Consider the following 11,915-nt stretch of genomic DNA (forward strand, 5'->3'; position numbering starts at 1 on the left):
AATAATTATGCGAGTATAATTTAACTAATAACTTCCATCTCCGACAAATTGAAAGCTCGTTATCTAAGGAACATGGTTCTCACCGAGTTGCATTTCCTGAACTCATTTTTGGTAGGAACAAATATGATCATTGGATTTGTCAAAAATGATGAGGGAGATCCACAAGTAGAAAATTCTGTTACGTTCATGTTAGTAAGAATATAAACAATTATAAATAAATAACTATGAGAATTGAGTTAATATTCTTATGCTAGATATTCAAAAGACATTTGAAATAAATAAGATACCATTGATTATTGATCTTGGTTTGCGATTTTGTTCCAATGGTTTAATCTTAATTTTTTTTTCAAACAAAAATAGAATGAAATAAATTAGAACATTTGAGATATGCCGCAACCTTATATAAAAAATACTTTAGACTATGTGACATAATCCTCAGAATCAGCATTACAACTTCTAATGCCTTGAACCACCTATTATATATTTCAACAAAATTTTCATTCTTCCATTTCCTTCTCACCAACCACAACAAATCTAAGAAAACAAAAAGCTGTGAAACTAGAGCCTGACCTGCTACAACCAAAATTGCATTCTACCATTTCCTTCATGCCCAACCATAGCAAATATGAGAATACAAAAATCTGTGGACTTAAACTTAACCCGTGTTTTCCTTTGTATACCATATAAAAAAAGATGTTATCCCTCATTTGAATATGCTTGCAAGCTGCTGTAAGCTCTGCAGCCTTAGACAAAAGCCAAGAAATGTGTATTTTCTTGGATAGAAGTTAGCCATAACAGATCTAAAAATAACAAAATAGCCATGAAGTGTTCCACAAAACTGGGTATATAATTGTTTGTTGCAAGCACTCTATAAGTACAATTACAGAACCGCATCAGTGGTATCCTATGAACTTAAGGCAAGTTACAGGACTTAGACACCAGTATGATCAATAGCTAAAATTTTCTTTGCTTATCTATCTATTAATCCATTCCTGAAAATGACAATTTCTATGAGCCATAAAACCCATATAACTGCCATCCACACTCCTTGTTGAGTACTATTGCTAATTCTTTAGATATATAACTTGCATGCCCTCTCTTTGGTTGCAATCAATTTACAAACAGGAGCACAAAGTAAAAGTTGATAACAGTAAGGACTCAAATGACAGAGTAGCATTCTCTACCAATAATAAAAATCAGTATTCTTTTTGTTTATTTCCTTCGTTAAAATGTATTCTTTTGCATATAAGCAAAGAAACTTCACAGAATAAAGGAGAAAGACACGTAACATCTATTTTTCCTATTTTGTCCATAGTTATTTTTTAATTTTTAAAACATAACTAAATTTAAAAAATAAAAAGATAAATAAATTTACAAAATTTTCAATTCTAAAAAATAAATTTATCAATATAAAAATATAAATATTTTATTATATGTATTTATAAAAATATAAATATAATTTTAATTTTAATTTTGATTTGTAAAAATATTATTTTAAGAAAAGGGTAAATTTGTAAACTTACATTTTATACCATTTTAAAAAAAAAATCTCCTTACAACTATCTTATCACACACAAACTTCAATAAACTTTCCTCACAAATCCACTCTAATACACCCTAATCCAAACAACCTCACTTTCTTTACACTTTCCTCTCAAATCTACTCTCTTAAATTCTTTCCTTTCTTCTCCCTAATCCAAAGACACCCTTAAGTTGATTTGGGTATCTAGAACTCAGTTTTCGCAAAACATTATACTTTTTACAAGACGCTATAGAAGAAGAGTCAGAGGAAGAAGCGACATCACTCATCATTGGTTGCTCAGCCATTATGTGAAAATGAGTAAGTATATCTAACCTTATCCATTCATTGAGAGCGTTTTCCATCATCCAATAGACTTGTGAAAGAGCTACCAAATGCAATAATTGCTATTTGTACGTGTTACAGTAAACCATCACTCCTAAAATAGATTATTACCATTCATTTCATCATAATTTGCAATTAATCTGGCTAATCAAAATTAATATATAAAAAACAAGAGTGAAAGAAAATTATCTTTAGGCTATTTAACTAGCTTGCTGAGTTGGCTAAGTTGTTTTTATGGTTTTACAAGTAAACATGCACTCGGTCATCTTAAATATGTAAAATATACCAAAATATATAATTTTTTTGCAAAGAAAATACATATAACGTTAGATTATTATAGAAAGATTAAATGATATATGATTACTATAAACATTATTTTAATATCATGAAAAAAAAACCTGCAGAGCTTAAAAAATCACATTAGAAGTTAATATATCAACTAATAAATAATAGATTTTAACATGCTTTTTAATATATCTCTTAATTTAAACAATTCCTAATAGCCACTCATTCTTAGATGCAATACAGATGTTGCAGTTTGACTAACTATCGAAGAAGAAAAATGTTGATCAAATATCTTATCACTACGCGTTTCATGACTTCATTATCTTAGTCATTGGCAAAAGCTAGCAGCAGTTGAATCCACTCATCTTTCTCCTACCATGGCATTAGAACTTATTGGTGGTGCTCTTCTCTCTTCTTTCCTTCAGGTTGCATTCCAGAAGCTTGCTTCTCCTCAAATTCTCGATTTCTTTTATGCAAGAGAGCTTGATCAGAAGCTGCTCAACAAGTTGGAAATCAAGCTGCACTCCATCCATTCTCTGGCTGATCATGCAGAGCGAAAGCAGTTCATGGATCTTCATGTCAGAAACTGGCTGCTTAAGGTCAAAGATGCTGTCCTTGATGCAGAGGATCTCTTGGATGATATACAAATGCTCTCCAAAAGACAAGATGTTGAATCTGAATCTCAAACCTGTTCAGGCTGTACTTGCAAGGTACTCAATTTCTTCAAATCTTCTCCTATTACTATTAATTCCCTTAACAAGGAAATTGAATGTAAGATGGAACAAATCCTTGACGACTTAGAATTTCTCTCAAGCCAAAGGGGTGATCTAGGATTGAAAAAAGCTAGCGGTGTTGGATCTGGGTTGAGTAATGAACTGCCACAGAAATCACAAACAACATCGTTGGTTGTTGGAACTGATATCTATGGCAGAGATGATGATAAAAGACTGATCATTGACTGGCTGACTTCTGACATCAACAATGGTAACCAACCATCAATACTTTCTGTTGTGGGAATGGGTGGAGTGGGTAAGACTACTCTTGCTCAACATGTATTCAATGACCCAAAGGTGGATGAGGCTAAATTTGTTGTCAAAGCCTGGGTTTGTGTTTCAGATGAGTTTGATGTTTTCAGGATATCAAGAGCAATTCTTGAGGCTGTTACTAAATCAACTGACGATAGTAGAGATATGCAGATGGTTCACACAAGATTGAAGGATGAATTGACAGGGAAGAAATTTCTTCTTGTTTTGGATGACGTTTGGAACGAAAACCAACCTAAATGGGAGGAAGTGCGGAAGCCCCTTGTTTTAGGGGCCCAAGGGAGTAAGATTCTTGTCACCACACGTAGCAAGGAAGTTTCTTCTACCATGTGGTCAGAAGAATACTCCCTACAGCAATTACAAGGAGATTATTGCTGGAAGTTGTTTGCTAAACATGCATTTCGAGATGATGATACTCAACTAAATCCAGAGTGCAAGGACATTGGCCTGAAGATTGTTAAAAAATGTCAAGGACTACCTCTCGCCTTGAAAACAATGGGAAGTATGTTATACAACAAATCATCTGTTTCAGAATGGCAAATTGTGTTCCAAAGCGAAATATGGGAATTTTCAAAAGAGCGTTGTGATATTATTCCCGCTTTAGCATTGAGTTATATCCACCTTCCTTCACATTTGAAGGTATGCTTTGCGTATTGTGCCCTATTCCCCAAGGATTATAAATTTGAAAAGGATTATTTGATTCAGTTGTGGATGACTGAAAATTTCGCCCACTGTCGTCAACATAGTAGGACTCCAGAAGAAGTTTGCCAACAATACTTCAATGATCTACTATCAAGGTCCTTCTTTCAACCAACAGGTGAATATGTTGAAGAAGTATATGGAGAAGTATATAAAGAAGAATTTATCATGCATGAAGAATTTATCATGCATGACCTTCTACATGATTTGGCAAAATATGTCGATGGAGGACTATACTTTAGCTGCAAAGTTGATCAAACAGAAAAGATACAGAAAGTAACTCGTCATTTATCAGTTGAACTTGGTCGATTTGAATATTTTGATGGGTTTGGAACTTTATGTAATACAAAAAGGTTACGTACATTTATGCCAAAACCTATGCGGTATGGTTTAGGGGGTTTGAGTATGAAAATGTCGATACATGAATTGTTGTTCAAGTTTAAGTTCTTACGTAACTTATCTCTGTCTTGTTGTTCTGACCTTCGAGAGTTACCTGACTCTATTGGAAATCTTGAGTATCTCCGTTCCTTAAACCTCTCCTATACTAAAATAGAAAGACTAAATGAAAAGATATGTTTACTCTCCCACTTGCAAATACTGATGTTGAACTATTGTTTATATTTGACGGAGCTACCCTCTAATTTGCATTTACTCACAAATTTGTGTCGTCTTGAATTTATAAGGACGAAAGTGAGAAAGATTCCACCGAATTTGGGAAAAGGGAAGAATCTAAAAGTAGTAATGAATTTCTTTGATGTTGACCATGGCAGGGAATTGGGTGTTCAACAGCTAGGAGAGCTCAACCTTGAGGGACAACTATCAATTCGGGACCTACATAATATTTCGAATTCTGTGGATGCATTAGAAGCAAATTTGAAGAATAAAACACTCCTTGTGGCACTGACCTTAGAATGGGGTTGGGATTGCAACTCTATTGATTTAAAAAAAGAAGAGGACGTAATTGAGAATTTGCAACCTTCCAAAAACTTAAAGAAGTTGTCAATATGTAGGTATGGTGGGAAACGATTTCCAAATTGGTTACTAGAAAATTCATTGTGGAATATGGTGTACTTAAAGTTGGATGGATGTGAATCTTGCGAACGTTTACCTCCCCTTGGACTTTTGCCATTTCTCAAGGTCTTGGTGATTACAAAACTTCATGGGATAGTGAGTATTGATGCTGATTTTCATGGAAACAACTCTTGTTCATTTAAATCCCTTGAAACATTGGACATCTCCTTGATGAGTCAATGGGAAAAGTGGGACTGCCAAGCTGTAGGGGTGCTTTTCCAAGTCTACGAAAGTTTTCCATAACAAATTGTCCGAAGCTGAAAGGACAGCTGCCAGAGCAACTTATTCCTTTGGAAACACTATATATTGAAAACTGCCAAGAACTTGAGGTTTCCGCTCCTAGGGCTCTAGATATACAACTACGTCAATGTGGAAAGCTGCAGTTAGAGTCATGTGGTACAATGAAAAGGCTCACACTGTGGAAAACATCATTGCTGGAAATTGTTGGGTCGTCCGACACTCTTGAAATTTTGCACATTTATCCCCTTGATGGTTGTGTCTTCCTACGAAGCTTTCCACTGGATTTGTTCCCAACACTCAAGACGCTTCATCTCAGTGGGTTTGATAATCTAGAGATGATTTCACAGAGTCTAGTCCATAATCATCTAGAATTTCTAGAACTCAAGTGTTGTCCTAAATTAGAATCATTACCTGGAAGCATGCATATGCTGCTTCCATCCCTGAGGAGCTTATGGATAGAAGACTGCCCAAGACTTGAAGGAGATTTCCCACCAAATCTAGAAGCGCTGACAATAGTAGACTGTCCAAGACTTGAGTCGTTTCCTGACGGAGGTTTCCCATCAAATCTGAAGCATCTGAGAATCAATAATTTCTCTAGATTTGTTGGCTCACTGAAAGGAGCTTTCACAGACAGCTCTTCTTTGGAAAGCTTGTGGACTCAAGAAGTGGATGCAAAATGTTTTCCAGATGAAGGTTTGCTTCCACTCTCTCTTACTTCTCTAACCATCTCTCATTGTCCAAATTTAGAAAAACTGGACTACAAGGGTCTCCATCAACTCTCATCCCTTCAGACTTTGTATCTTACGAACTGCCACAATCTCCAACGCTTACCGGAGGAGGTTCTTCCCAAATCAATTTCAAGTCTTCGTATTTGTGATTGTCCTTTGCTGCAACCGCGTTGCCAAAGAGAAAGAGGCGAAGACTGGGAAAAGATTGCACACATTGAAAAACTGTATATAGAGGATGTTTATGACAGTGAATATAGCGAGCGTGTTTATGACAGTGATTATGAAACTGAATAGTGATGCATTTGGTGGGTTACTAATATTTGTTTTTGTTTAGAATGTGTATAAACTACTTTCCTCTTTTGGAGGTGCTAGTCCTGCAAATAACAGTAGATTTCCTTCAAACATATTGTAGCAATCTTTCTAATTTAATTCATTCTCCTTTTCCTTTTTCTACTTCTAATTCATTATACGTTATGAAATATTTGATAATGTCTTTTATTAAAGGTTAATACATGGCTTTGGCTTCATATTACTTGTTGTTTTAATCAGCAGTTATTATTCCTGGTTTAATCACTATCGCTAATTCTTTAGATACTTAAATTACATGCCCTCTTTGGTTGCAATCAATTTACACAAAGTGGAAGTTGGTAACAGTAAGGACTCAAATGAATGAATAGCATTTTGCACAAATAATAAAAATCAGTTTTCTTTTTGTTTATTTCTCCTTGCCTCATATATCATTAGCTATTGGCTTCAACAGGGACGGTTATGCAGATTGGCAACAAATTCAAACCAGAAAATACAATATTATTCTCTAAAGTTCATTGGTAAGTATTACATGTAATATCTAAGCATTCAAATGCTGCAGTAAGCAGTAAACGCATAATGACACTTGTTTATATAAATGTAATGCTTGCTTAATTCAAGAAGTATGATTCAAACTAGTATTATGTATATATATGAAACTCACTTTCCAAATGGGAAAACAAACTCATCAATCACAACAATAATTGAATCTGATGGACTAAGTGGGAGCAGCCAGAATATAAATAAGTAACGAATAAACAAGGAGACAAACACAAAATAGTTGTCATAACAGTATAAATATGTAATCAAAAGGATGGAAAAGAAAAAAAAAACTATTTAACTAGTTTGATTGCAGTTTGTTGTCCTCTATTGAGTTGTCTAATTTGTTGTTTTCATGGTTATTTGGGTTTGTTTATTGATTAGTTAGCCACCAAATATGACTAGATTCATTAAACTGGCCTTAATATATATCTGAAAGCCCGCAAAGCAAAGACGTAAATAGAATAAATGTGAAAACCAATGACCAATCAATTTTAACTTTGACAAAGTCGTCAATATTCCTAAAGATGTTGTGTTTGGCCATGTGATTAGTGCATTTACAATCCAAGTTAAACCATCATTCATAGTAAAATACCTTTTACTACTCATCTCATCATCACTCATATCTCTGCACTCACTGACTCAGATCACACATTTCCTTTCATCCACTCCATTTTCTACCATGCCTGCTGCATTGATTACCGGTGCTCTTGTGTCCACCTTCGTTGAGAGGACTATTGACAATTTGGCTTCTCGTTTTGGGCACATATTTCGTGGAAAAAAAACCAACAAGAAGCAGCTAAGCAATTTGAAGGTGAAGCTCCTAGAAGTTGATGTTGTGGCTGATGATGCGGAGCAGAAACAGTTCACAGATCCACGCGTGAGAGATTGGCTTCTCGCAGCCAAGGGCGTGGTGTTTGATGCAGAGGATCTCTTGGATGAAATAGATTGTGCACTCTCCAAAAGCCAAGTGGAAGCTCAGTCTCAGAGTGCTGCTAAAAAAGTATTGAATTCCCTCAAATCTTCTTTTGTCAGTTTTTTTGAAGAAAATGAAATTGAAACAAGGATGGAACTAGTCATTGAGGACTTAGAAGATCTTGCAACCCGCAGCCATGTTCTAGGTTTGAAAAGGGCTGATGATGTTGGAGTCAGATCCGGTAGTAAAATATCAACAACATATTTGCCGAACGAAAGTGATATCTATGGCAGAGAAGATGACAAACAATTTGTCTGTAACTGGCTCACATCCGACACTCACAACAACCTATCTATACTTTGTATTGTGGGAATGGGAGGGGTGGGTAAGACCACTCTTGCCCAACATGTATTCAATGACCCAAGGATGGATGAGGCTAAATTTGATGTCAAAGCTTGGGTTTGTGTTTCAGATGAATTTGATGTTTTTAAGGTATCAAGAGCAATTCTTGAGCATGTCACTACATCTACTGATGACAGTAGAGATATAGAGATGGTTCACAGAAGATTGAAAGAAAAATTGACAGGAAAAAAGTTTCTTCTTATTTTGGATGATGTGTGGAACGAAAACCAATTTAAATGGGAAGAAGTGCAAAAGCCACTTGTTTTTGGAGCCCAAGGGAGTAGGATTCTTGTGACTACACGTAGTAAGGAAGTTGCTTCTACCATGCGGTCAGAAGAACACTCCCTAAAGCAATTACAAGAAGATGATTGCTGGAATTTGTTTGCTAAACATGCATTCCGAGATGATGATGCTCCAGCAAATCCAGAGTGCAGGGAAATTGGCATGAAGATTGTAAAAAAATGCAAAGGACTGCCTCTTGCCTTGGAAACAATGGGAAGTATGTTATACAACAAATCATCTGTTTCAGAATGGAAAACTGTGTTCCAAAGCGAAGTATGGGAATTTTCAAAAGAGCGTTGTGATATTATTCCCGCTTTAGCATTGAGCTATATCCACCTTCCTTCCCATCTCAAGGTATGCTTTGTTTATTGTGCCCTATTCCCCAAGGATTATAAGTTTAAAAAGGAGGATTTGATTCATTTGTGGATGACTAGAAATTTTGTCCACTATCGTCAACCTAGTAGGACTCCAGAAAAAGTTTGCCAACAATACTTCAATGATCTACTATCAAGGTCCTTCTTCCAACAATCAAAGAAAGAAGTATTTGTCATGCATGACCTTCTACATGATTTGGCAAAATATGTCAGTGGAGGCATATACTTCAGGTCCGAAAATCAAACAGAAAAGATACCAGAAGTAACTCGTCATTTTTCATTTAAACACGGTTACCCCAGATGTTTTGATGGGTTTAGAACTTTATCTAATACAGAAAGGATACGTACATTTATTTCAAATGGTATCAAAATGTCGATACATGAATTGTTGTCCAAGTTTAAGATCATACGTATCTTATCTTTGTCTCATTGTTCTGACCTTCAAGAGTTACCTGACTCTGTTGGAAATCTTGAGCATCTCCGTTCCTTAGACCTCTCCAGTACTAGAATAAAAAGACTAACTGAAAAGATATGTTCACTCTCCCACTTGCAGATACTGAAGTTGAATTACTGTAGAGATTTGGATGAGTTGCCCTCAAATTTGTATTTACTCACCAATTTGTTCCGGCTTGAACTTATAGAGACTAAAGTGAAAAAGGTGTCACCGCATTTGGGAAAACTGAAGAATCTAAAAGTAGTAATGAATTTCTTTAATGTTGGCCATGGCAGGGAGTTTGGTGTGCAACAGCTAGGAGAGCTCAACCTTGAGGGAAGTCTATCAATTGGGGACCTAAAGAATATTTCGAATTCCCTGGATGCATTAGAAGTGGATTTGAAGAATAAAACACATCTTGTGGCGTTGACCTTAGAATGGGGGTGGAATCGGAACTCTATTGATTCAAAAAAAGAAGAGGACGTAATTGAGAATCTACAACCTTCCAAAAACTTAAAGAAGTTGTCAATCATTGGATATGGTGGAAAACGATTTCCAAATTGGTTACATGAAAATTCATTGTCGAATATAGCGTCCTTAATGTTGGATGGATGCGAATCTTGCCAATGTTTACCTCCCCTTGGACTTCTACCATTTCTCAAGGTCTTGAAGATTTCAAGACTTGATGGAATAGTGAGTGTAGATGCTGATTTTCATGGGAACAATTCTTCTTCATTTAAATCCCTTGAAACATTGGACTTCTCCTTTATGAGTCAATGGGAAAAGTGGGAATGCCAAGTTGTGACAGGTGCTTTTCCACGTCTACGAGATCTTTCTATAACAAATTGTCCAAAGCTTAAAAGACAGCTGCCAGAGCAACTTATTCCTTTGGAAACACAAGAAATTGAAGATTGCCAACAACTTGAGCCTTCTACTCCTAGGATTGTAGAAGAGGTAACACTCAAGTATTGTCTTAAATTTGAATCTCTGAGGAGGTTATGGATAAAAGACTGTCCAAGACTAGTGTCGTTTCCTGAAGGAGGTTTGCCATCAAATCTAGAAAAGCTGACAATAGAAGACTGTTCAAGACTTGAGTCATTGCCTGACGAAGGTTTCCCATCAAATCTCCAGACTTTAACAATAAAAGATTGTCGAAGACTTAAGTCGTTCCCTCACAGAGGTTTCCCATCAAATCTCCACACTCTGACAATACAAGGTTGTTCAGTACTTGAGTCGTTCCCTAACGGAGGTTTCCCATCAAATCTCAAGGTGCTGAGAATCATTAATTGCTCTAGACTTGTTGGCTCATTGAAAGGAGCTTTCACAGACAGTTCTTCTTTGGAAACCTTGTGGATTGCAAAACTAGATGCAGAATGTTTTCCTGATGAAGGTTTGCTTCCCCTCTCTCTTACTTCTCTAACCATCTCTGATTGTCCAAATCTACAAAAACTGAACTACAAGGGTCTCCATCAACTGTCGTCCCTTAAGAATTTGGATCTTAGAAATTGCCTCAACCTCCATCGCTTACCCGAGGAGGGTCTTCCCAAATCAATTTCAAATCTTAATATTCGTGGTTGTCCTCTGCTGGAACCGCGTTGCCGGAAAAGAAGAGGCGAAGATTGGGAAAAGATTGCACACATTCAGAATATATCGCAATGATGTTGTTTGTTTTGAACAGTGATGCATCTTCTAGGATGTAATTTTTCTAATGAATGTTGTATAAATATAAATAGTAAAGTATTAGATGCTTAATATATGACAGTAGCCTATCACATTTAAATGCTTAATAAATTATAGTAAATGATTACTCAACTTTTTTGAATCTTAAGTATCCTGTGTTGTTCAAATTCAGAGACAACAGCAGACGTAACCTTACCTAATTGCCTCCAAAACAGAGAAAGAGGGAACTCAAAATTCATTTCAAAGTAACTTAGAATAACACTATATTTCCTTCAAACATATTGTACCAATCTTTCTACTTTAATTCATTCTCCAAAGTTCATTTGGTAAGTATTACATGTAATATCTAAGCATAGTAAACAGTAAACAGCCTGCATAATGACACTTGTTTAAGGCAATGTTATGCTTGCTTAATTCAGGAAGTTTGATTCAACTAGTATGTGTATATATGAATCTCACTTTCCAAATGGAAAAACAAACTCATCAATCACAACAATGATTGAATCTGATGAGCAGCCAAAATATAAATACTCTTCTAAAATACTGTATGAAACAGTGATATCAGAATTCCCCAACATCTTACCCACACTCTTCTATTTCCCACCACTGTGTTTTCATTCCATGTAGTTATTCATTCCAAGATGTGGATAGCCACTCATAGTTAGCAGATTCTAATGAAAACATATGGTGATAGAGAAAAAAAAAAGATTAAGGTTAAGGTGCATACATTAAGAAGGCAATATGAACTGCTAAGCATGGAGAAGATAGAATCCATTCTAGATTACATTAACATGCAAGGAGCAGATTTCATGTTAGATGAATAAACACATTTTTCCATAATCAACGAAGAGACTCTTTCTCAAGAATATTGAAGGTATTGTCTCCTCCACCAGTTATTTCTCTGAAAACAACTTTCCTGCAATGATATTTTGTAAGAAAATCTACCCTAGAAACGATTTTGAGAACGCATTGATTTCGTACAACCACGGTACTTTCCTTAAAGATCTAACAAAAATTGTGCACGAGTTATATTAAAAATATACTTGAAGTTC

The 11,915-nt window shown here is 35.7% G+C and overlaps 1 protein-coding gene and 1 pseudogene across 2 annotated transcripts; both read left to right on the top strand.

The window, feature by feature from the left end:
- Positions 1–2,526: 2,526 nt before the first annotated feature.
- LOC150023394 (putative disease resistance RPP13-like protein 1) lies at positions 2,527–6,379 on the top strand (annotated as a pseudogene). The gene has a single exon (XR_016517215.1). The product of XR_016517215.1 is annotated as a putative disease resistance RPP13-like protein 1 (transcript).
- A 125-nt stretch (positions 6,380–6,504) lies between these two features.
- On the top strand, positions 6,505–10,991 carry LOC137821356 (putative disease resistance RPP13-like protein 1). The gene has a single exon (XM_090297062.1). It carries the CDS (start codon positions 7,459–7,461, stop codon positions 10,840–10,842), a length of 3,384 nt encoding a protein of 1,127 aa, XP_090153188.1. The 5' UTR covers positions 6,505–7,458; the 3' UTR covers positions 10,843–10,991.
- The last annotated feature ends 924 nt before the right edge of the window (positions 10,992–11,915 follow it).

This window comes from Phaseolus vulgaris, chromosome 11, assembly GCF_051622355.1.
Source record: "Phaseolus vulgaris cultivar YP4 chromosome 11, ASM5162235v1, whole genome shotgun sequence".
Classification (NCBI taxonomy): domain Eukaryota; kingdom Viridiplantae; phylum Streptophyta; class Magnoliopsida; order Fabales; family Fabaceae; genus Phaseolus; species Phaseolus vulgaris.